Source organism: Amaranthus tricolor, chromosome 7, assembly GCF_026212465.1.
Source record: "Amaranthus tricolor cultivar Red isolate AtriRed21 chromosome 7, ASM2621246v1, whole genome shotgun sequence".
In the NCBI taxonomy this organism is placed as follows: domain Eukaryota; kingdom Viridiplantae; phylum Streptophyta; class Magnoliopsida; order Caryophyllales; family Amaranthaceae; genus Amaranthus; species Amaranthus tricolor.
Genome location: NC_080053.1, coordinates 25718986 through 25746825, shown reverse-complemented (window position 1 = coordinate 25746825; position 27840 = coordinate 25718986). Strand labels below are relative to the sequence as shown.

General features: G+C 31.5%; 2 protein-coding genes and 1 pseudogene across 2 annotated transcripts; 2 read left to right on the top strand and 1 right to left on the bottom strand.

The window, feature by feature from the left end:
• Positions 1–7115: 7115 nt before the first annotated feature.
• On the top strand, positions 7116–10896 carry LOC130817433 (uncharacterized). The gene is made up of 4 exons (XM_057683136.1): positions 7116–7409; positions 8350–8486; positions 9502–9606; positions 10117–10896. Exons 1-4 carry the CDS (start codon positions 7338–7340, stop codon positions 10649–10651), a joined length of 849 nt encoding a protein of 282 aa, XP_057539119.1. The 5' UTR covers positions 7116–7337; the 3' UTR covers positions 10652–10896.
• A 1216-nt stretch (positions 10897–12112) lies between these two features.
• Positions 12113–16258, bottom strand: LOC130817432 (uncharacterized; annotated as a pseudogene).
• Positions 16259–19094: 2836 nt separating this feature from the next.
• LOC130817431 (uncharacterized) lies at positions 19095–21216 on the top strand. The gene has a single exon (XM_057683135.1). The coding sequence runs from the start codon at positions 19647–19649 to the stop codon at positions 20739–20741; it is 1095 nt and encodes a 364-aa protein (XP_057539118.1). The 5' UTR covers positions 19095–19646; the 3' UTR covers positions 20742–21216.
• The last annotated feature ends 6624 nt before the right edge of the window (positions 21217–27840 follow it).

Below are 27840 nucleotides of genomic sequence, written 5' to 3'. Positions count from 1 at the left end.
TTACTTAATACTTACCACTATTGTTATAACTAGTACTACTTTATTTGTCTTTCAAATAAAACTTCATTTTATATAATACTATATTAAATTTATTTTAATATTTAGTTATTTAATTTTATAATTTTATAGATAAACACAATATGACTTCCCAAAATAATTAAAACCATATAAAATCTATTAGTTTAATTGAATAAAATCTTTAAAGCATTAACAGAATTTCAAACGTTAATATTGTTAATTAATTATAAAAACGATAATTTAGGAGCTTAAAGTCGCAAGTATTACATAATCACCTTAGGGGCACCAACAAATAGATAAAATTTTGTGAAAAATTTCGATAGATTTTTCGTTTGTAAAATGAATAACTAATTTTTTTCATTCCTCCAAATAACATATGCACGCACAGTAATTTCAAGCTAAGACCAAAAAAATATAAAAACTAATAATAAAACAAGTCCAACAATTTAAAATTCAAAGTACCAAAATAATAAACCTACTACAATTGTTCTCATCAATCAATCATCAATGAGACCATTCATATCTAATAACTTTAAGTGTCCTCCACAAAGTTTGTTCTATACTTATAATTACTAAATATAATTATATTTTTCAAGCAATTGGAAACTAGTCCAAAGGTTAAATTCAAAGATTATTTTTTTGCCAATACTATAAATTACAAATTAGTAAAATAACATACTTAAATTTCAGCTTTAAAAACGTGCCACAAACCACATACATCAACATGAATCGAACATTTAACAGTGTGCACATCATAGAGAGCAAATCACACTAATTAACCATTCTTGTAGAGTGTTAAAATAGTGAGGGTAAAGTGATTGAATATATGAATAGTAACATAAACCCAGCATTAATATAACTTTTCTCCAAAATATACTATTGCTTGAGTAGGTATGACCATTAACCATGTAAAGAATTAACCTATCAAAATTTCACAATCAAACGAGCCGTTATAAATTTGTATATTACTGAAGTAAAAATCCCTCAGGAAAGTATCATATAGTGTAGAAATTCTTTGTATGGTTGAGGAACAATCAAATAAAATGCTAACAGCTTTGTGGTTTCTATTTTTGAAATCAATTTCTAAATCTTCTCTTGGAATTTAAACCGTTTGGAGACTGATTTCTAAGGTTTAAAGATGAATTTAAAATTAGGGTTTTAGATAGAAACAAAGGGACATAAATTCAAAATAATACAAAATTACCTTGAATCCTAACAAACTGCTACCACCCAGATTACAAAAGTGACCCCTTTTTTGCTTTACCTTCTAGCATAAACAACCATCACCGAAATTCTCATGAACAAACCACCATTACCATCACCATCACCATTACCAATAATAGTACCGAGTACCGACCGGCAAACAACAACTCGACCAATAAATAAGGAGTACTATCTTTAATCCAAATTTTATTAAAAAATAATTCCTCTTATTTAATTGGATTTTTTTAAGGAAATTCCACATGATAGCGTCTAGTTTTCATGAAATGTTAGTGGCAGCACTTTTGTAAGATTTTTCCACATGATAGCATCCAGTTTATGCACTATCTAACTGCCGTAACATTTTCCATTAAATTCTTGTTAATTTTTGTTTAATTTATTATTTTGTAAGATTTTTCTACATGGTAGTATCCAATTTTTGCTCTCAAATGTTTAATTCACCGATTAATTTATCAACGCTCTTAAATGTTGGACTCATTTTTATGGTAAAATTAGGTATAGTCAAATCTTTTTTATGGTCACTAAAATATCTGATGGAGTGAGTTTGAAGGCTGATTTTCGTGCAGCCTTTGATTGATTGCCAAAATATATTGTACAATGGAAGTTTCTGGATTACAATCATCTAGAATATTTGATCAATCAATTCCTATAATTAAGGAATGATTTTAGCTAGAGAAAATCTCCTAATTATGATAAGTAAATTATCCAAAATATTTCATAATCAAATTATCACATATAATATCCTAACACCCCCCCTCAAGTTGGAGCATCCGGAGAGAAAATGCCCAACTTGGACAAAAGAGTATCAAATTGTGACTTGCCGAGTGCCTTTGTGAAGATATCGGCCAATTGAGTATGTGTAGGAACATATGTAGGATCATTGAATACCGTGATTTGAGAGTCTCCCATAATTTTCTAGCATCTTTATATTTGGAAAGCGTGGCCTTGACCTCGGGGTCAATTGTGTTCGTAAGCCATGAAATTAGCATGGCATAAAGGGTATTCCAATCGTCTTGCGTACATGGGAATGCAGGAGTGGTGATTGATCCGTTCAGAAAAACAAATTTTCGTCGTGCTTCTAGAGCAGTTTGAATATCATTGGCCCATTCGTCATAATTATCGCCACGAAGACGAGTCGGTGTGATGAAATCTCCAGGACGATCATGGGGACCAAGATAATAAGGAGAAGTATGGTCTATGCGTGTTGGTGGTGGCGGCGATGGAGCTTGATTACCGGCCATGGATGATTAACTGTATGTTTTGATATATTTTTTTTTTAATTGGAAGAATACACCCAAGCATCTGATACCATGTTAAATTAGGCTGGACTTAATTTACTAATACTGCTTGTGTTATCCAGGACCGGTCGAGGAAGCTGATTGGAACGAGTGTTAGGAGGGATGGACTTTTCTACTTTGACGGTGACAAATCCACACAACAGATATCAGTCAATGCAGTTTCTTCAACATTGGATTTATGGCACAAGCGAATGGGTCATCCGTCCGAAAAAGTAGTGAAACTTCTTCCCCCTATCTCTAGTTATAAGGGTGGTTTAAATAAAGCATGCGAAGTTTGTTTTCGTGCTAAACACCCTAGGGAGAAATTTAATTTAAGTGATAATAAAGCTTCTAGAATTTTCGAAAAAGTCCATTGTGATCTATGGGGACCATATAGACATCCCTCTTCTTGTGATGCACGATATTTTTTAACCATTGTTGATGACTTTTCTCGGGCTGTTTGGCTTTATTTGATGATTGATAAAACAGAGGTGTTTCGTATGTTTATGTCTTTTGTGGCTATGATTGATAGACATTTTTCACAGACTATTAAGGTCATTCAAAGTGATAACGGAACGGAATTTAACTGTTTACTTGATTACTTTAATGACAATGGTATTATATTTCAAACCTCGTGTGTTGGGACTCCTCAACAAAATGGTCGGGTTGAACGAAAACATAAACATATTTTGAATGTTGCAAGGGCATTAAGGTTTCAAGCAAATTTACCGATTTATTTTTGGGGTGAAAGTGTTCTAGCTGCTGCTCTGATACCATGTTAAATTAGGCTGAACTTATTGTGAATGCCAGCATATTAACGGGGGGACACAAGTGCACACACTTCATAAGCCAAGGAGATATATACCATCCCAAAACCATATGGCAATGGGAAGAAGGTCTCTAATAGCTTATAAAGTGTGCACACCATTTTCAATTTATCGATGTGGGATAACTCATCCCAACACCCCCCTCACATGCGAACCCCCGTCAAGTTCGCATGTGGGAGTAATCAATTAGAGTAGGAACGCCATTCTTTTCGAACCTACCATTTTTTTTAAATTATTGATCGAACCATCGGCTCTGATACCATGATGGAGTGAGTTTGAAGGCTGATTTTCGTGCAGCCTTTGATTGATTGCCAAAATATATTGTACAATGGAAGTTTCTGGATTACAATCATCTAGAATATTTGATCAATCAATTCCTATAATTAAGGAATGATTTTAGCTAGAGAAAATCTCCTAATTATGATAAGTAAATTATCCAAAATATTTCATAATCAAATTATCACATATAATATCCTAACAATATCCCTTGTATTCGGCCTTTTTGTGGCTTGATTCTAAGCTTGGGCTTTAATCTCCAATCATTGTTCTTCTAATCTTGGACTCATTTTTATGTCCCATTTTTTTTTTTCCAAACTTCAAGACAATTTCTAAAGCCCTAAAATTGAACGTTATTGATCAAAGCACTTAGAGTGACACCTTAAATAGTCAAATAAGACTTCATTCAAATCATAACGACTATTATTGAAACTTAAGACTCTATAGTTGATATAGCCCTAAAGTTTAGATGGCTATCATTCTTGAAATAAGAACAATTTATATTTCGTTGCTTAAGAAAAAAGAACTGAATTTTAAAAAAAATAAATAAAATATAGGGATTAAAGACTTGGAAAAAAAAAAGAAACTCAATTTAAATTCTACCGGACTATTTATTCAAGACATTATAAACTTAAAAAACAATATCTCTTAGGTTTAAACCTATCAAAATGGTAAGGCAGATGGATTTCGAATCGGGTCAATTCTAGATCATTTACGAGTTTGGTCAAGTGATTTCCATATTGGATCAACCTAATGGTCAAGGGTTTCAAGAAAATTATAATCACTAAATTATTTTCAAAAAAACATAAAATATAATTACTTTTTTGTTTTTATAAAGAAAAAAAAAAAAGCGAATTGCATCTCTTTTAATGCTTCCATAAATAAATATTAACTCAAATTACAAAAAATGATTAAAAATATAGAACATCTCAATCAAAAAGTAATGACAGGAAAATGAATATATATATATATATATATATATATATATATATATATATATATATATATATATATATATATATATATATATATATATATATATATATATATATATATATATATATATATATATATATATATATATATATATATATATATATATATATATATACCTGCAAGAGCAAGATTCACTAATCTTTTAAAATTCTTCTTTTCTCCAACGGTTAGAACATTATGATCAAATTATAACTATACTCCAAAATTTGATATAAAATAAAGGAAATTTTCTTGTGGTAATACTGAATTATCGACTTTTCATATGGTAGGCAAGCATTTTTTAATCTATGTGGTAATCTTAAGCTTCTAACTGTTTCATAGTAGACAAAAGGGAAGTGTTTTGTTAACTTTATGTTATTTTTCTCGAATATACTGACTTAAAAAAAAATAGATGTCGCGATCATCCTGATTGGCCGCGTATTTCGTAATTCAGTCGAGATGAGTACTTAAGTTAACCAAAAATTTAATATTTTTTCTACCACATAGAAAATTTGGAAGCTCAGGACCACTACGTGAATTTATTGCCTACCACATGAAAAAGCAAAAAAAAAAAAAGTCACCACATATAATTTCCCATTAAAAAATAAAAGATAAAAAGAATCGATAGATAGATATTGTTAAAAATAACAAATGAGATAATTAGATTGAATAAAAAGAGTACTAACTTATTTCTCACTTCTATTAAAACTTAAAAAAAGTATTTACTCTACTAAAAAACATGATCCACCTACATGAGTTAAGTTTCTTTTCTCTTTTAAAACAATTAAGAGTCCATTATCCCAAAAACATGGAAACTCCACAACCTAATCAAATGGTAAAAATTAAGCATAAAAATATAACAAGTTTCTTAAGGGATTGTCTTTTTAAGAGTTGATTTTTAGAGGTTTAGTGTTTAATTAAAAACAATATTATTGAGTTATCAAGTAGGTTTACCAAGTAGTTATCTAAGGTATATAAGTAGGTACTTAGAGTTATCAAATATAGGTTTGAGTTACATCAAATAAGGATTTAAAATATACCAATTAGGTATTTGGGGAATGAAAAGTAGGTATTTGGAAAATGTCAGGTAGGGATTTGAAATATACCAATTAGGTATTTGTGGTACACCAAATAGGTATTTGGGATGGTTAAGTAGGTTATTGAATTATTTTCGTAGGTGTCCTTAATTGTAATAATTATTGTATTAACTGTTATGATAGGTATTCATAATAGTCATGATGGATATTTTTAATTGTTATAGTTATTTTTTCGACTTTATTAATTTTATATTTGTTAATCTTTATTTTACATATAGTTAGACTCCATAATAAAATTTCATACCCAACCCTTAAAATATCAAGGTGGATAAAAAACCTATAAAAATTTTAACATGTTTACCATCCATACTCTTAAAATCAGCCACAAAAAAGTCATAAGACAAACCCATGCTAAACCACATCCACAAGAAAACAAAACCCTACAATTTGATGTGTCATCTAACTATCTTTAACGCTCCACAAACACACAAAAAACTAAAAGAAGTTAATAACCCAATTTTTTGGGAGCAAGAATCCATTTCTTTATTTATGATTTTTTTTTGAATTTTCAAAATTCAATATATTCCAATTTTTTAATGGAGCTTAATGTGTTCCATTTTACTTTCATAAGAAGATTATGGAAATTAGTCTAATTTAAGATTATATACATATGCATATCAGAGTTATTATTAATACTTTATTATCAATATAAAGACTTTACATTATTTCAATTTATTTATTATCTTGTAATTTATTAATATTTTATCATTAATATAAAGGGTTTCAAACAATCCACTTTATTATTTATTTATTACTCCTTCTACGTTGTTGCATTTTTCAAAAACAATTAGAGATAATTTATAAAAGGACCCCATGTTAATATATTGGGTAGGAATGTAGAATTAATTGAGGATTACTTAAAAATATAAAAGAAACTATTGAGCATCCCTTAAAAGATAAAAAATATATAAACAAAAAATATGATGAAATTATGTTAATAAACAATCTAAAATACAACATGCTTCATGGTGAAACTATCTCAAACAAGATGAGTTGAATTAAAATCAAAATTATGTAAAATTAATATCAATAACAGCTAGTCTCTTGAGAGATCGTCTATATGAGAGACGTATTTTAAGCCAGCCTATTAAAGATTAATGCCTACTTACTGTCTTCTTAATGTCTACTTATATTATCCTTAATGCTTACTTACGGTATCCTTAATGCCTAGTTTCAATATCTTAAATGTCTACTTAAATCATTTTTAATACCTACTTAAATCTAATATAGTCTCTCAAAAAGACCGTCTCTCACAAAGATTTGTACATTAATAAGTACTTAATTTTAAACCAATTTGAAACACTTAACTTGAAATTAATCCAATAATCTAAATAAACCCGTAACTATCAGGGAAACTTTGGAGTTGGGAATTGGGACGCAAGGAAGTAAATAATGATGGGCTACCCTGTATTAAACCTAATTTTGACTTTTCATAAAATTAACCATAACAATTCCTTCTTTTCAACTTTACTTTCTTCCTCTCCCTTCTCTTTTATCATTTTACATACGTTTTTGCTGGAATCTTGTTAAGAATTATCCCTCTTTGATTCTTTTCGCCCTTTTCATCCTTATATCTTTTCCTCTTGAGCCAATTCCTTCAAATTTCCTCTCGTTCTTCTTTTGATTTTTCTATCTCTTTAATAACAATGACTTCAGTCACCGCCTTTGTTGACGGAGACCTAAGTAACGATCTCATTAACCTTATTATTCCAGATCAGGTTTATTAATTTTCCCTTCTTTATGCTTTCCAATTTTCTGTCTGTTATTTGTTTTTCGATTGCATTATTTAATTGATCTTTTGGGTTTGTATTTGTTTTGATATCTGGGTTGTTGATATATAAGGGTTTTCTATCAGTAATTGATATTAAATTAGGGATTTTAGGTTGTTTTTTTGATTTTTTGCATCTGGGTTAGTGCTCACGAAATTGGTTCGTCGAAATTAATCGAAGTATTTTTATGAGTGATTCATGTAGAATAATTTCTGAAGGCAAAGCATAAAAGTGTTGTCGTCTTACTGGACCGATTTATTTTCACTTTATAAAATAATAAATGCACGGAAATGGCAATCGGTTTACAGCGAATCCATTCTAGCTGCTAATAATATGCTATAAACATATATATAAATAAATATATAAATTAAAAGACCTGTTTTGTTGTCATTGATTCATTACATTTGCTACAACGGGCAATTATCAGCGATTTCTCTTGGTTCTGATTAGATTTCGGGATTTGGGATTGTAAATTTTGACTTAAGCATTTGTTGTTTGATTAGGGTTTCCTATCCTGAATTGATGTTGATTTGGGGATTTTAGTTTGTTTAATTGTTTCTTGCATCTAGGTTGGTGGGCATGAATTTTATTTCAAATTTTCAAGTATTTATGAGTTTAGCATCTGGTTCGTTGCTATAATTAGCATTTTCTTAGTGGATCTGATTAAATTTGGATATTTGGGATTGTTCATTTGGTTTTAAGATTCTGGGTCGTTTCTTGATTATAATTTTCTGTTGGGTTTGAAATTGATTTGAAGTGTGGGATTAATTGTCTGATTATGTTATTTAGTTCATTGTTATATTTAATTTTTATTGGATACTTCTTACTTGAGAATATTTTTGTTTTTTAATCTACATTTGTTAATAAGTGGTTTCTGGTTTTTTAATAGGGAAAGAGAGAAGAGGATAAGGAGAAAGGGAATCATATGGGCATTGTGGTGGTGAGTGATGGGGTATGTGCAATTTGTTTGGATGCTATTGAGCTCCAAGAAACTGCCCTCATCAAAGGTTGCGAACATGCCTACTGGTTTGTCGTTATCCTGCTGATTATTTTTGTGTTGTAGCATTTGATTGATTGATGATGTCTTCAATTTCTAATGGGATAGTATGATTTAATCTAGGACTTGAGCTATTGCTTATATGTTCAACTAGTTTTGTGGCAAGGATTAAGTAACAAAGTGTATAACAACAACAACGCCAGTGCCTTAATCCCGAAAAGATTGGGATTGACTACGTGAATCAATATATTCGTTCCAATTATCGTCCACATGGTTGAATTGTACAACTGGTTTAATTTATTTTGATATTTTCATCAAGTGCTTTTAGTCTATATTACAACCTTAAACATTATTACCATTTAAATTTGTTGGACCTACCCTCATTAACGGTTGCGAACATGCCTACCGGTTTGTCTCTTCAATCTTAGCGATTAATTTTGGATTCTACCATTTGATTGATTGATGCTCTCATGAAGTGTGTTTTAGTCTATATACCAACCTTAAAACATTATATGCCTTTCATTGACCATTTTATATATTTTGGAAATAGAAGTTAAGTTTAAGAAATGTGTTTCGATAAGCATTGTTTTTTTATCGTGACTTGTGGAAAAATTTTGTTGGACCTGCTATACATAATTTTTTTTTGCTTAAGTAGTCTTTTTGTTGAGATTGTTATTTTGTTTGGATTAGTAAGAATTGGAGGCAATATGTTTCTTTTCATTGCAATTTTGGATGTTGTGCGAATGATACTCCTTGTCTATTTGAAGTTGTCAAGAAGTTTTAGTTTGTAGATAGAGGCAAGGAGCTAAATTGGGCAACATAACTATGTTCTTGCAACATGTGTGTTAGATCTTATAAGAGAACCTAGAGGACATCCTGTTGCTATCAAATTATTGTGACTTAAATTGATGATAAATTATTTTGGAAGTTGTTGGATTGGTTTATAGAAGTTACAATAATAATGAATGAAAATTAAGTCTTTTCATTGTTTAAGAAGAAATCTGGAAACTTAAATGTTTTTGGTTTATTTTCTCCATTTTGCAGTGTGAACTGTATTCTACAATGGGCAACCTACCATGAGCATCCTAAATGCCCTCAGTGCAAAAATCCATTTGAATCACTTAGTGTTCATCGTTCGCTTGATGGAAGGTAAGCTTTGGAACTTTTTTGTGTTGTGGATTTTATTCTCTACCCTTGTAGTTGTAGTGCATTGGATTTCTTTCTTTAAAGTTTTAAAAGCCAAAATATTTTGGTTGTCATAGTAGATTGAATGAACTACGCACTACGGCATTATTTTTTACACCTCTCTCTCTCTCTCTCTCTATATATATATATATGTATAAGAGTGAGATAGATGTTGGTTCTAATTTCGAACTCTTGCTAGTTGTTGAGGCAGATGTTATTATGGGTGCAGATTATGAGATTGCTTTCTCATTGGCAAAATAGAGTAGTAAACTCTTGGCATGTATCGTTTTTTTGAATTTTCTACGGTATCATTTTTTGCACCCTTTATATAATTGGGTAACACTAGTAAGGCCTTTTGTTAGGTCATTAGGTGTTAGAATAAGGTGGATGTTTTTTTGGCATATGGATTGCTAATTTTGTTATATGCTGCATCATGTGAAGTTTGCTGATGTAGTGCGGCTCTTCACCTTGCAGTTTGCATGACTACATGTTGGAAGAAAGCGTTTGCCTGCTTGTGAGGGCTTCGTGGTTTAAACCCTTGGTTGTGGAGCCTCAAGATGACTTCTATGATGATTTTGATGAGATTTTTTACTATCAATATCAATATCAGATTGAATACGAGAATCTCGAGGATGAGGATCTTGAGGATGCTTACTTCAATACACCAAGCTTATGCATTGGCAACCGAAGGTGGGGACATAATGGATACGTTAGGGCAGGTCGCCAGGAGGCTAGGCCGGTTTTAAGATCAAACCCCCAAAATGTTAATGCTTGTTCTTCCCGTCAGCGGAAGCAGAAAGAGGTACAAAGGGAGTCTGATGCAGGCTCTTCTCATTCGCCTAAGCAAAAAGAGGTTGGGAAGGATCTAATGGGTAGACGTGCCAAGAGGGCTCAAAAGCGCGAAGCTGCTGATAAGGCTGCTGCTGCGAAACATCAACAACACTTGGTTAGGTTAGGTAGGCTTCCAGTTTCTGATGTGGGTGTTGAGGAAAACCACACAAGCCTGTAGTCTTGTGTTTTGCCTTTCACATCCTATGTACAGTATATGTTCTATTTCTGAATTTCTGCTTCGTACAATAATGATGCCTTAATTGAACGGTGTGGTAAGGAAGTGTAATACACTGCTAATAGATATCTTAGCTGTTATTATTCCATGTTGATTAGTATTCTTCAAGGAAGTAATTTGTTCATGTAATTAATCTCTTATTAGAAAGTGGATGCTGTATCTTCAAGCAAAGTAAAGTTCTTTTTCTACTTCTAAATATCTCCATTCTCTGCAAATCCATAACTACATCACACACACACACACCACAAAAATCACACCAATGTACTTCAAACAATGCAAATGGAATTTAAAAATTTATTTTTAAGGTTTTGCATGTATGCATGTTATCCGTCTAAGAGTTAATTTGTAAACAAAAAACCTCAATTTCAATATTTGGTGTCAATTTGACCCAAAATAGCAACCAAAATCGTTATATAAAAAACCAAAACCATTGACTACTTAACAACCAAAATTCCATTATCTTCTGTATGGAAATTCCATTATTCTTTTAATTGTCTACAATTTATCTCACTAAAAAGAAACGAAGATCAAAATCCTATGTTCAAGTTGATCTTTACTGCATTCATAAACTATGTTTTTAGCCAAAAAGCATAAAAAAACATATAATCTCACTACAAAAACATTTGTCATTTCAAGAGTCTTTCAAGAACATAACTTTTCTCATCATTTCCAGACTTACACAACCTCATCTTTTTCTAGGCTTCCATTTACTTTACCCTCTTATAATTTTTTCCCTCTTTACTCCATATACATAATATATTCTACTCCTACACTATAATGAAAGGTATTTAAAATAGACCCGACGACCCAAAATTTATCCTATCATATAATTGAAACCCGATTTGACCCAACTTTAAAAATAATATACAATTCTTGAAAACCATTACGATACAAAACCTCATTTCAAATCGACCCTAATCACCTAACCCAATAATCAAAATAAACACCTCTAATACACGTAACTACATTTATTATCCATCAAATCAATATCCTCATCATAACGCACCTGATATTTCCTCGAATCAACATTACTGATTTTTCTGATTGTTGAACTTTTCCGTATCAACAACCCTTTTTTTTACCTCAAAGAAGATCCATGGGCACATATAAAGCCCCCTACCACCTATAAGACTTTCTATGCAACACTACATATATGTGCAATCTATATTCAAATAAATTGAATATAATCAATATCTTTCAAGAACCAGCTATAAATGCTCTTTCGTTTGAAGTAATGGAAAAGACTTGACACAATAATCACAGAGAGATGCTCAGGAATATACACTCATTCTCCATTATTAAAGGTTAAGGCAACCAAAGTAGTCCTTGTCAAAAACATGTGCTAAATACTTGGAAAATATTGATTTTCATATGAGCAAGATATCATCAAGATTCAAGAAACGGTAATCACAAAATTATGAATGAATTCATTGGAGCAAGATATTATGAAGAGTAAGATTACATAAATACATGTCAGGAGAGATTAATTACATGAACAAATCCAATGAATTTCAAGAACAAACCCAAATGCTAATCAACAATGGAATAAGCAGCTAATTCAGAAATTCAGGCGTCTTTATTGTACGGAGCAGAAATTCAGAAATAAATTAAGATACTGTGAAAAGGAAGCACAGATCAAAACACAAATCTACAAGCTTGTGATGTTTTCCACAACACCCACATCAGCAACTAGCAGCCTACCTAGCCTAACCAAACATTGTTGATGTTTCTCTGCAACAGCCATATCGAAAGCTTCGCGCTTTTGGGCCCTCTTGGCACGTCTACACATTAGATCCTTTTTGACCTCTTTTTTCTCAGGCAAATGAGAAAAGCCTACATCTAACTCCCTTCCTACCTCTTTCTTCGTCCGCTCACGGGAAGAACAAGCATAAACATTTTGGGGGTTTGATCTAAAAACCAGTCTAGCCTCCTGGCGACCTGCCCTAACGTACCCATTATGTCCCCACCTTTGGTTGCCAATGCATAAGCTTGGTGTATTGAAGTAAGCATCCTCAAGATCCTCATCCTTGAGATTCTCGTATTCAATCTGATATTGATATTGATAGTAAAGAAATCTCATCAAAATCATCATAGAAGTCAACTTGAGGCTCCACAACCAAGGGTTTAAACCACGAAACCCTAACAAGCAGGCAAACGCTTTCTTCCAACATGTAGTCATGCAAACTGCAAGGTGAAGAGCCGCACTACATTAGCAAACTTCACATGATGCAGCATGTAACAAAATTAGCAATCCATATGCCAAAAAAACATCCACCTTATTCTAACACCTAATGACCTAACAAAAGAACTTATTAGCGTTGCCCAATTATATAAAGGGCGTAAAAAATGATACATTAGAAAAAAAAAATGATACATGCCAAAAGTTTACTACTCTATTTTACCAATGAGAAAACAATCTCATTATCTGGCCCATAACAACATTTGGCTCAATAACTAGCAAGAGTATGAAAATTAAACCAACATCTCTCTCACTCTTAGATATATAAAGGTGTAAAAAATGATACCATATCTCATTCAATCTACCAAGACAAGCAAAATATTTTGGCTTTTAAAACTTGAAAGAAAGAAATCCGATGACTACAACTACAAGGGTAGAGAATGAAATCCACAACACGTAAAAAGTTCCAGATCTTACCTTCCATCAAGCGCACGATAAACACAAAGTGATTCAAATGGATTTTTGCACTGAGGGCATTTAGGATGCTTATGGTAGGTTTCCCATTGTAGGATGATGTTCACACTGAAAAATGGAAAAACTAAACCAAAAACATTTAAGTTTCCAAATTTCTTCATAAACAATGAAAGAAGACTTATTTTCATTCATAATTATTGTAACCTCCATAAATCAGTACAACAAATTCGAAAATAATTTATCATCAATTCAAGTCAAAATAATTTAATAGCAACTAGATGTCCTCTAGTTTCTCTTAAAAGATCTAACACACATGAAGCAAGAACATAGCTCCTTGCCTCAATCCACAACTTCAAATAGACAAAGAGTATCATTCGCACAACATCCAAAATTGCAATGAAAAGAGAAATATTGTCTCTAATGTATAGCATCTCCACAAAAAGACTACATGACCAAAAAAAAAAACATTATGTATAGCATGTCCAACAAAATTTTTCTACAAGTCACGATAAAAAAAAAAAAAAGTTTATCAAAACAAATTTCTTAAATTTAAAATTTAATTTAGTACTGTCAAAAGACAAAACAAAGCCAATAAAAAGCGTAATAATTTTTAAGGTTGGAATATAGACTAAAAACACTTAAAAGAGAATATCAAAATAAAATAAACCAGTTTTAGAATTCATCTATGTGGACGATAATTGGAACTAATATATTGGATCATATAGCCGATCCAATCTTTTTGGAAAAAAGCCACAGACATTGTTATTATACTTGTTACTTAATCCTTGCCACAAAACTAGTTGAACATATAAGCAATAACTCAAGTCCAAGACTAAATCATACTATCACATTAGAAATTTAAGACATCAATCAATCAATCAATCAAATGCTACAACACAAAAATAATCAACGGGATAAATACAAACCAGTAGGCATGCCCTCGACCTTTGATGAGGGCAGTTTCTAGGAGCTCAATAGCATCCAAACAAATTGCACATACCCCATCATTCACCACCGCAATGCCCATAGGATTCCCTTTCTCCTTATCCTCCTCTCATTTTCCCTGTTGCAATTAAACAGCTAGAAACCAAGAATCAAAAAATGTAGATTTAAAAAAAATTCTCAAGTATGAAGAAGTATCCAATAAAAAATCAAATATAAATGAACTAAATAATAAAATTAGAAAATTAATCCCACACTTCAAATCAATTTCAAACCCAACAGAAAATTATAATTAAGAAACGACCCAAAATCTAAAATCAAATAAACAATCGTTGATCTCCCAATTTAATCAGAGCCTCTAAGGAAACGGTAATTATAGCAACGAGCCAGATGTTTAACTCATACACTTGAAAATTTGAAATAAAATTCATGCCCACCAGCCCAGGTACACGAAATATCTAAACAAACTAAAATCCCCAAATTAGAATCAATTCGGGACAGTAAACCAATCAACAAATGCTTACGCCAAAATATGCAATCCAAATCCCGAAGCTAATCAAAACCAATGAGAAATCGCTGGGACGTGCCCACTAACCCAGATGCAAAAATCAACAAAGCACCCTAAAATACCTGATAAGAAACCCTAATATATCAACAACAAAGATATCAAAATCAAACCCAGAAGATCAACTAAATAATGCTATCTAAAAACAAATTAAAGAAAGAAAAATAGAAAGACGGTGACTGAAGTCATTACTTAATTGTTCGTCAACAAAGACGGTGAATGAAGTCATGGTTGTTATTTAAGATATAGAAAGATCAAGAAGAGAGAAATGAGCGTAATTTTGACGAAGAAGGCTCAAGAGCCAAAGATGTAAGAATGAAAAGTGCGAAAAGAATCAAAGAAGGATAATTCTTTACAAGATTCCAGCAAAACTTATGTAGATTGATAAGAGAAAAGGGAAGGGAAAAATTGAAAGTAAATTAAACAACCAGAAACCAAGAATTAACAAATGTAGATTAAAAAAATTCTCAAATATGAAGTATCCAATAAAAAATCAAAAATAACAATGAAATAAATAAAAAAATCAGACAATTAATCCCACACTTGGAAACAATTTCAAACCCAACAGAAAATTATATTCAAGAAACGACTTAGAATCTAAAATCAAATAAACAATCCCAAATCTCCAAATATAACCAGGGCCAGATGCTAAACTCATAAATACTTGAAACTTTTGAAATAAAATTCATGCCCACCAACACAGATGCAAGAAACAAGTAAAAAAATCCCCAAATTAACATCAATTCAGGATAGGAAACCCTAATCAATCAACAAATACTTAAGTCAAAATACGCAATCTAGATTCGGAAATCTAATCCGAACAAAAGAGAAATCGCTAATTCGTGCGCACTGACCCAGATGCAAAAAATCAGCAAAACAACCTAAAATCCCTACTTTAATTAATTACTGATAGAAAACCCTCACATATCAACAACCCAGATATCGAAAACAAATACAAACCCAAAAGATCAATTAAACAATCCAATCCAAAAACAAATTAAAGACAGAAAAATGGAAAGCATAAAAGAAGGGAAAATTAATAAACCTGATCTGGAATAATAAGATTAACGAGATCATTACTTAGATCTCCCTCAACAAAGGCGGTGACTGGAGTCATTGTTGTTATGAAAATCAAAAACAAAATCAAAAAAGAGTGAAAAGAATTAAAGAGGATGAAGGAAAAGTTCTGAAAAGAAGGAATTGGTGTGGTTAAATTTATGAAAATCAAAAACAAAATGAAACCCAAAAGATGAACTAATAATAATCCTATCTAAAAACAAATAAAAGAGAAAGAAAAATGGAGAGAATAAAAGGGAAATTAATATAAAACTGTTTTGGAATTATAGAAAGATCACGAATCAAGAAGAGAGAAATGAGAGTGAAAAGTCATAATTCATATAAAATTAGGTTTTAATAATTCATATAAAATTACTTTCTTGCGTATCAAGTCAAAATTACTTGCGTCTCAGGTTACAACTTCAAAGTTATCCTACTACTACAATTCTTATTGATATCGTTTTATATAGTTTGAATCGTTAAAATTCAATTATGTGTCGATAGTGAATTTTATATAGTTTTAAATTTATTTTAATGCTGATTATGTTGGTTCGATTACAATATCAGTAAATATCGCATTATCAGATTTTTTTTGAACATTTCTATTATTATTAGTATTGATATCATATTTTAAATTTATATGTGATGACATTGTTCTCCCAATCTTGAACTCATTTTCAAGTCCTTTTTTTTCATGCTTCAAGACATTTAAAAAAACCTTAAAATTAAAATCATAACAACTCAAAAACAAACAACGAATTAAAATTAATATAAAACTGATTTGGAATAATAGAAAGACCACGAATCAAGAAGAGAGAAACGAGAGTGAAATTGCGGTTAAATTTATGAAAAGTCAAAATTAGATTTAATAATCCTATCTAAAATTACTTTCGTGCATCTCAAGTCAAAATTACTTTCGTGCGTTCCAAGTTACAACTTCAAAGTTATCCTACTATTACAATTCTTATTGATGTTGTTAACATAATTTTGAGATATTTGAAGAAAACTTATGAAGAGAAGTTATATTGAGGAAAAATGGGCATTTACATCTTCATGCTTTTACTGATATAGATTGGCATGGTAATCGAGACAGTAGAAAATTTTAAAAAAATCAAAAACATAAAGAAATGGATTCTTGCTCCCAAAATTTGGGTTATTTTATTTTTTTTGTGTTTAAGAAGTATAAAATAGTTAAATGACACATTAAACTGTGAAAGATTGAATAAAATAAGCTTTATTATGAAAAAGTTTCTCAAAATAAGCTTTGAGAAATTTTAATTCTCAAAATAAGCGTCTTTGTGTACGTGCTTAAGGTCAGGTTTAACAAGAGAAATTTTTTTTACCATGAATTTGTTTACTGTTACTAATAGTGAATAAAGAAGGATAATGCCATAACATTTAAAGGGACAAAAAATTAATAATAAAGCTTGTTCGTTGTTAATGACAACTGACAATCTTTTGTTATTTTTTTTGTCTTTTCAAAAATAATAACATTGTCTTCTTTTTGTTCATTATTACTAACAGCGAATAAAATAATTTTTTTTTCGCTGTTAATAGCATCAAACAAAGTTCACTCTAGACTGAGACAAAAAAAAAGCTTATTTTGAGAATAGAAGTTGCTGAAGCTTATTTTAGCAATTTGTTTTACAAAAAAAAAGCTTCTTTTATTCAATCTTTTGTTATATGTCTACTTGTGTATGGGCCTTGTCCTGGGGGGGCCATTGTAAATTTACCTACGCATAGGCTCGGATTTGTCTCCACCGGCCACATCCAAATTTGTTTGATCATTCTCCGATCGACACACATCTTTAACTTAAGATTCACTTCATTTACAAATCTTGTAAATAGTACTCACTCCATTTAAGATATAAATAGATGATAAAATATATGTATGTGAAATCTTATTAGATTTATTTTAAAATGTACTTTTTCATTATATATTTTTTATGATACATATTTAGAGATATTAAAACTCAAAATTTATTTTAAAAACTGTGTAAAAAGTAAATGGAAAGAACATTAAAAAACGAAAGAAGTAGGAATCAAGCCTCAAAATTTTTTGATTGTTGTTGTTTCATGAATTTTGATAATATCTTGCTCAAATGCATTCATGCCATCATAATAATTCACATGAAATTCAATAGTTTCCAAGTATTTGTCGCATGTTTTTTGACAAAGACTATTTTGGTTGCCTTAAAGTTTATGGATTATTAGGGAAAAGAGTGTATTCAAAACATTGAAGTCAACAAGTAGGGCACACCCAATTTTATTTCAGCAAGTATTGTATCAGATCATCTTATCGTGAGATGGATCCATATAAAAGGCCTAAAAATAAAAAATAAAAATAAAAATAAAATAAAATCTGAATCCATACTTGTACATGAAGCAGTCTTTTAAAATGGTTTAGAGTGATTCAATTAAATCGTTTTACGGTAAGATGATCTCAATAAAAAATTAGTGATTAGATCTAGTGGAAGGAGGCCTCGTGACTTAATAAGTGGATGCTGCATTGTCAAGCAAAGCAAAGGTCTTTATCTACTTTTAAATAACTCCATTCTCTACAAATGAATAACCACATCACACTCATACAAAAATTTGTTTAAAAAGTAAAATCTAAATAAAACACACCAATCTACTCCATACCATGCAATTGGAATTTGGAAATTTATTTTTAAGGTTTTAAATATATGCATGTTTATCCATTAATAGTTATATTGTAAACAAAAAGTACATAGACTCTTAATAAAAATAAAAAAACTATCAAAAATTTAAAATCTCAATTTCAATATTTGTGCCAAATTGCCGGTTATATAAGCTTAAACAAATCAATGTAAGAGAATGTCGGTTAACAAAAATTATAACTTATTTGTTCCTACTTATTATTTATTCTTTTCTTTTGAGTTAACTCACTTTTTTTCTTTTATTTGAATTTGCTATATTTCTTATATTCTCATAAAATATATATTCTCATACATTGAATATTTAAATTTCTCTTATAAATTTTAATTTCTCTTGTTATCCATGTCAAATTCATTTACCTATTGTACTTCATATATTTTTTTTTAACATGCCCAACAAGTAATAAACAATATAAACAAAATGCAAAGTGTAAAGTGAGGAAAGACATTATTTTCTTTTAACATCATCTTATCTCATTCATTTTCTTCCATTCTACCTACTACCTTCACCCACCTCAACTTGTTCAAAATCCTTGTTTTCCAATGTACCTTAATTCTTTCCTATCTTTATCAACTAAAACATTTCTTCCTTTCTTATATTACCTTGAGTTTACTTCAAGTTCATACATTCATATCTTTAAGAATCACCAAAACTCTCACAATTTAAACTACATTTTCACATCACTTCTTGATCAACATCTACATAAAACCATCACTTAAACAAGTCTTCCCTTTTTGCCTTTTTGGCCTTTCATACACATAAATTTCTTCATAGAGCAAAATTGCAACTTTCAATGTTACATGATCCAATATCATACAATCTTCATTATCATCAAACTTTTAGCTCTACCAGATGCTCATTTGAGTCATCAGATTGATTTCAAGTTAAGCGTTTCGGGACGGTTTGAAATCGATTTATACGTCCATATTGTATTTTATTACATAATTGTAAACTATTTTTGAAGTCGGGTCAAATTAAGTTCAGTAACAAGGTCAGGTAAATTTCGAGTCATCAAATCTATTTTGAACACCTCTAGTTCTACCATGGATTCCTTAACCCAATCTACAAGCTTTTCTTGTCATTCCAATGATCAACAAGGCGATATCGAGTTTTTGGGGAAGCTAGATATCATAATCCATCATGCTAGGAACTTACACAACATATGCATCTATGACAACCAAGATGTTTATGCAAAATTCTCCCTTACATACAACCCTGATGAACATGTATCAACTGGGGTAGTAATAGGAGGAGGTAAAAACCCTGAATTTGAACAAAAAGTAGAATTGAAAGTAAAACAAATTGATGGGGTTCTTAAATGTGAGATTTGGATGTTAAGTAGAGCTAGGAATCTTCTAGAAGATCAACTTTTAGGGTTTACTTTGGTTCCAATTTCACACATTGTTAGTCAAGGAGGTAAAATTAAGTGTCATGATTTTAGTCTATCTTCTACTGATCTTTTTCATTCCCCTGCTGGTACAATTCAGTTAAGTCTTTCATTATCTACCAATTTTTCTTGTGTTATGAATCATAATTTCTTAGAAAAATCATCGATTTCGAGTGAGGTGGTTCTGCTCGATCGTAACGAGTATTCTAGGATCCAATTCCCTGATATAAATGCCGATGCACAAGATAAAGTCATGGTTTCTCAGTATTTTAGCACCAGTTCTGATTGTTTAGGATCATTTCTTCATTTGGGTACTTTTGATTTAGATTCCTTTGATAAGAATGAGGAATCCCCAATAGATGATCATGAAAAAACTGTGGAAAAGATCAGTAATAATGATCTTGGTTTTAGTCATCAGCCCAGAATTCCGAACATAGTCAGGGTTTCGGGGGGAAGAGGTAGTGGACAAATTAGTGATAACGAAGAATGCAAAGACAAAGCGTTAGGTTATACAAATTCAGGTTTCGAATTCGAGCAAACAGCAATGCAGAAGCAGATTGTTGATATGTATATGAAGAGTATGCAGCAATTTACTGAATCATTAGCAAATATGAAGTTGCCTATGGAGTTGGATTTAAGCTCAGGTGATCAAAACCCTAGGAATTTGATCAAGGGTAGTAGTGATTTGGAACCTGAGAACAGTAAAAAGGATGGATCAAGAGTGTTCTATGGTAGTCGGGCGTTTTTTTAAGAGAAATTTGTTTAGAATAATCCAACCTTTTAATAATTTTCTTATAATCTGAACTTTTGATTTATAATCTGAACTTTTGATTAATTATGAATGATTCGAGTTTTAGAACGTTTTTGCTATTTTGGGATTATTAGGTTGTTCAAGATAACAATGTCAATCTAGTTAAAGATTATGGTACATTTGATTGTATAATCCAAATCTAATGTAAAATGGGATAAGTTTGGTTGGTTTATATTATAGGGATTTCACATTTTGACTAATGTTATGAGGTTATTAGTTTTGATTTCTATTACATGTGGTAGTCAATTGCTTTTTTATGAGGAAAATTGTTCTGAATAATTTAACCTATTAATAATTTTTTTTACAGTAATTTAAACGGCTAATCATATTAATTTATGAAAACGATGATGTATTAGAGTTCGAACAATGTGTTTCAAACTCCAATATTGCCAAGATCGAGTGTATGAAGTTTAGTGACAAACAAATTACGCTATCAATGATATCAATGTTTGTAGGAGAAAGTAAAGCAATAAAACGACACAAAGATTTAACGAGGTTCACCCAACTAAGGCTACGTCCTCCGGTGTGTAGTATCTCTTATATTATCAAAAGGAGTTCAAAGAACTCTCAAATATGGAGAATTACAATAGAGAAGAGATATAGGCTAGTGTTTGGCTTGAGGTGTCTTTTGTGGATTATTACAATGTGAATGAGAGCTCTCTATTTATAGGAGAGATCACACTAAGTAACATTAAGTATATTAAAGCTATGAATAAATGATAATAAAACATCCCCAAGAACTTGAAGAGTCAAAAATAGCATCTTAGGAGCATCAGAGACATCGCTCGACCAAAGCAGAGGCTCGCTCGGTCGAGCGGCCTGGTCGAGCGGACTACAGGAAGTTTCTGGTTGCATTCTGTCTGCTCGCTCGACCCATTCTGAAGCTCGCTAGGTCGAGTGAGCTGGTCGAGCGGCACTTCAGAGGGCTTCTGACAGTATTGCTCGACTTGCATAGTTGAGCATCTTGAATTAAACCTTTGAACTTCTTCATTAAATCCCATAACTCCCTTGATTAATTCATACCTTAATCATCATTATAAACCACAAATATTAAGACTCATTTTAATACACCTATTCATGACAAACTTATGGGATTCCATCCCAAGAGTCACCATATGAATGCACACACCAAATGTGCACTCAAGTCACACCAATCATAACAATTTATATTTTAGAACGTGTGTACTACTTTGGATTATTAGGTTGTTCAAATAACAATGTAGTCTAGTTAAAGATTAAGATATATTTGATTTTATAATCCAAATCTTGGTAAAATGTGAGAAGTTTGGTTGGTTCATATTAGAGGTGTAAAACGGGTCGGGTCGGGTCAAAATTTAAACGGTAATTTCAAATGTTAAACGGACTGGGCGGATCAACACACGTTAAAATCCGACCCACTTTGACATGCTTTTTCAAAGCTCATAAAATGGTTTTTTATTCTACTTTATGGCCTGTTGGATCGACCCATCTATGTATATAATAATATCATATAAAAATATAAAAAAAAGTGGTAAAATATTTTTCCGCAACCAATTCCTATAATTATCCGACCGGGCCCGACCCAACCCATTACACAAGGCCTGTTAAAATGTGACCCGACCCTTAACCCGTACTATCGACCCACCACGTTGAACAAATCTAGTTTATATGATAAGAGAATTCACATCGTGACTAATATTATGTGGTTATTAGGTTTTATTTTTACTGGATTATATGTAAATTTTTTATTGAAACACGTGGAAGGCTCTTTTTGGTTGTAATTAGTTGGTTCATTTTTTATTTTTCATGTATTATATTAATATTTAATTTTTTTTAATTGCACATGATTAAAATTTGTAAAAAATAAAACAATATTAATTGATAAAAAATAGGAGTTGTAGCAAATAATTCCAACTTCAAATAGTAAATGTTATTAATTTACATTTTTTGAAATGTTTTTGGGTGGTTTGAATTTTATTAAATTGAAAGCAATTGAATTAATTATACAAAATAATAATGACCTCGCCAGATGATTTTTGTTTTCATGAATTCTAGAAATTTTATTGAATAAAAAATGATTTAATTGATAATGCTTATAAAATTTTCTTTCAAGAAAAGATATAATTTTATTTAACAATCTTTTTAAAATTTGATTAAAACTCACTAGATCCTCTTAGAAAAGTAATGATATTCTAAATTGCATGATTCTTTTCAAATCTTGTTTAATATCCAATTTCAGGGTTCGATACAACAATTCAACTATAGTGGGTATAATTTAGGGGTAAAATTGTAATTTACTCTTTTAATGTTTTACTTAATAGCAAAGTCTTAAGGGTCCTGTATTAACTATTGCATCGTTAATTGTATATACTTGTTTAATGGTAGGATATTCTCATACAAGACTTGCTAAAATATTTTCTATTTATTGGTTGATGAGGAGTTTGCCACTAAAGATTTTAGAATGGAAGCTAATGATGAGGAATGATAACAATAGGCAAATTGACATTAACTTTTATTATTGTGCCAAAGACAGTGGAATGTAAAAGCAATTAATTTTTTAAGAAGAAATCAAACCTGAAACCGCGGATTATAATTATATCAACGCTTATTAGTTTTGAAATTGAGGTCTTGGGTTTTTTTTTTTTTTTAATTATTTCTGTTTTCTATTTTTTTTTTTTAAATTACAACAACTCGTCTTGTATAAAACCGTCTTACGGTGAAATAGCCTCTAAATAAAAGATTCATAAGCTAAAAATTTCTATTATTGGGCTATTTAACCAAATATAAGGCACGTCTAATGATGAGACAATCTCATATAAGAGTTTATGTTTCTTTAATCATATAATAATTGAGTATAGTTATGTATTTATGGGTCTAGTATCTTGTTGGATTTACTCCAAACTTCACCCTTAAACTTAGCCTAAATGTAAAAATATTATTTTTTGTGACCCAAACTCAATGAGTTTGAATTGGGTCTTGGTCCAACAAAAAATAATTATATTTAATTTTATTATTTTAACACTAAATTTGACCAATTGAATCAAATCCAACCCATACTCAGATTCATAGACTCAAGATCTACATAGATCCCTTGAGGCCACCTATGAGCTATTTAAGATTCAAAGTGTCTAGATTTTTCCTTTTTTAGACCCAATAGGTGAGGGTCTATTATTGGTCCCTTAAAAAGATTCAATATGAGGTCTACTAAATCATACGAGTCTTATTTAATCGTGATTCGTCCTTTTAACTTGGACTTAATTTATAACAAAATGAATTGCCTCCCTTCTTTTGCAATTCCAATTTTGTTTAAGAAACTTGGGTGTTACACAATTACCCAAGACCTTACTCATGAGGCCACGATTAATTTTCACTCGACTTGTATCTATGCCTAACTAATAGGGTCGATTCCAACCTAAGTCCGTCTTTAATCTTGGCCCATGCCCTATGTGTTTCAGATCTGGAATAAACATTTTTAGACCTAAATCTAACTCAAAATTTTAAGAGTTTGTTTTTATTTTTTAATACCCATAATAAAAATTAATTTGAGACGAATAATTTTTGCAAATTAAACTAGATTCATAGACTTGAGACTAATTTTGACTCGTAACTAAACTTTGACAAAACTCAAATCCAACATAACACTTGACCTACGTTAGACATGTTATTCTCATTTTGAGTTCTAAATTTGTAAAAATGTAGTAGAGTAAAAAATATAAGGCTAAAACCCATTTTTGACCCTTAAATCATTGTATTTGTATATGGTGAATACTCTAATTTCAAAATTTACAAATTCTATTAGTATGGGTTTTAGTTTGAGTTTGAATTTGAGTTTGGATTTGGGTTTGGTTTTGATACTCAAAATGAATGGGTTTGTCAATGATATAAATCTTTCTCAAATTTATCTAGAAGACGACTGATTTTGAAAAATACAAATTTTTGTGAAAGATGGTTTCTTTGAGAGATCATCTTTAATTGGGTTGGCTCATAAAGAAAAATATAAAATAAAGGTATGCATTAAGCTTTAATGGGTTGGACTTGAGAGAAGTCTATCAAAGAAATGGAGACGCTCTCTCAAGAGACAAGTTTTTTGAAAAAAAAAAATTGTTTTGATCGAAACACAAATTGATAATAGAAATTGATTTTACATTCTAAGAAAATCAAAACTAAAAACGCAGAAACTGACACCGTCTCAATATAAGGCAGTAGAATTGGGCAGAGAGTATAAATGGGCAAAAACCCAAAAATTTAAAAATAAAAATAAATTTAAAAATAAAAATTTAATTTTGACCTTAAATTTATCAATTCTGATATTAAAGTGATCAATTTCAACTTAAAATAACCTTAAACAGATCAACTTAAATAAAAAAAGGAAAAATTACCTCGAATAATCCAACATATTTGTGATTTTTCTACAATAATCCCACCTATTGATTAACCATGAATAATCTCAACTTTGAGGGGGTATTTTCCTAGAGTAAACCCGATTACCGGATGACTTGTTATAACAAGTTTTATTTTTTTTATAAAAAAAGATAAATTAAAATAAAATGTCGAAAAAAATGTTCAAAAGAAATTTATGATTTTTTTTATTATTTAGAATTTTTTATGTAAAATTTCAATTTTTTTTCTAATTTTAAATTAATTTTCAGTTTACTTTTTTGGTGAATTATCTACTATAGGTGGGATTATTCATGGTCAATCAATAGGTGGGACTATTGTAAGAAAATCACGAATATGTTGGATTATTCTAGGTAAATTTTTCATAGAAAAATATCAATTTTAACCTAAGAGTAATCAATTTGTACATTAGAAATGATCAATTTCTACTTACAAATTTATAGCCTTAAATAGATCAATTATTTTAAAGTTTTTAATTTCGACGTTAAATTGATTAATCTAGACCTTAAAATGATCAATTTTATATAAAGTGATCAATTAAATAATATGATTGTTGCTTTATGGGTTTTTGATATTTCTTTACTAGCCGTTGTCTCCCTTATCGTCTCAAGTTCACCACGTCTGGTCTTCCTTCTCTTCGGCGGCCAGTAGTAGCGTCAGTCCTCCTTCTGCGGTAGAAAGCAACGTCTTCGGCGGCGGTAAGTTCACCACGGTTGGTCTTCCTTCTCTGTGTTTGCGACTTTCTGGGTTTGCGTCTTCTGAGTATTTTCACCACGTATCCGCTGGTTTGTCTGATTTTTTCTGTTTTATACATTCTTTTCGTGTTTTTGCATGATTTGTTGGTGTTTTCTGAAGATCCCCCATTCAATTGTGATTTCTGAAATTATTCACCAAGTAGCTGCTAGTTTGTTTGATTTGCCTGTTTTATTCATCCCTTTTGTGATTTTTCTTGATTTGTTAGTGTTAGTGATTGTGCTTGATTTGTTATTTTTTTCAGAAGACCCCTCATTCCTTTCGTTTTTGCATGATTTGTTAGTGTTTTCGGTTTGTGTTTTTGTATCTTTAAAGGGCACTTACTAGGTTTGTTTGCAGTTTCTTGGTCTTTCTACTTCGTGTTTTCGAAGGGCCTCCCTTTTCTCTGTTTGTTTTTTTTTGTGTTCTAGCTTTCTTTCATCGTTTTGTGTATCCCCCTACGTTTTTTCTTTTTTTTTTTGTCCTCTGTGTGGATCCCTGCTGGTGTTTTGCTTGTAACCTTATACCTTAGTCGGTAGTAGCTGGAGTTAGGAAGCAATAATGGTCACCTGAAGTCAGGCCCAAAGAGAGGGGGTGGAGGGCAAAATAAGCAGGATCTAGAACTAAGAGTGGGGTCTTGGAACATCGGTACCCTAGAAGCCAAGTCGTTGGAGTTGGTAAATGAGCTTTCAAAATACAGGATTCATGTAGCATGTGTTCAAGAGACTAGGTGAAAGGGGTAAAAAGCAAAATGTATAAAGGGTTATAAGTTGTGGTATGCCAGTTTGGACGGCAGACGTAACGGGGTTGGCATTTTAGTATCGAATGATATCCTGAAGCAAGTGGTTGAAGTAAGGAGGTGTAGTGACAGGATCATACTAGTTAGTATAGTAGTGGGGGAAGAGAGTATATCCATCGTTAGTGCGTATGGGCCCCAAGTTGGGCTTGATGAGCAGGTGAAGTGCGAGTTCTAGGAGAACCTAGGAGACCTCATGAGAACTATCCCGGATGATGAGATAGTTTTTATAGGAGGAGATTTTAACGGACACATAGGCAGAGGTGCAGGCATCTTTAACTCGGTACATGGAGGGTTTGGTTTGGGGGCAAGGAATGGGAGTGGGGAGAATTTACTGGACTTTGCGCTAGCAAAAGATTTGGTCATCGCAAACTCGATCTTTAGAAAAAAGGACGAGCATTTAACCACTTATAAGAGCGGCGGGCATGCAACCCAAGTTGACTATTTCTTAGTGCGCAGGGGAGATCGGGCCTCATGCTTGGATTGTAAGGTGGTGTTGGGTACTGAGATGCCCACCCGACACAAGCTTTTAATACTGGTTTTCAGGATGAGGAAAAATATCGTTGAAAAGAAGGTCAAGTCCAAGGGAAAGTTCATGTAGGGGAGACTCAAAGGGGATATGGTCACAACCCTATCAAGTAAGATAAGTTTATTGGGCTTCCCAAGCCAGTCAGAGGATGCGAACGAAATGTGGGTGAATATGAAAAAAAAAATTAGAAAAGTGGCAAAAGAGAACTTGGGGGTGTCGTCGGGTAAACCAAAAGTGTTCAAAGAGTCATGGTGGTGGAACGATGAGGTGGAAAAGAAGATGAAAGATAAAAACAACAAATTTAAGGAACTTATGGTATGCACGAAAGAGGAAGATAGGGTTGAAAAGAGAGTGAGCTATAAAGAAGCAAAGTGGGCGACAAAAAAAGTGGTAACGGAGGCCAAAAAGCGTGGTTATGAGGACTTATATTGGAAGCTTGACACCAAAGAAGGGGAGAAGCAAATTTTTAAGTTGACGAGCACTAGGGCCAAACAGCGGTAAGACTTAGAGGCAGTGAAATACATTAAAGATGAGGGGGGACGAGTTCTCCTGAGACAAGAGGAGATCAAGACCAGTGGCTCCAGTACTTCTCACAACTGCTCAAT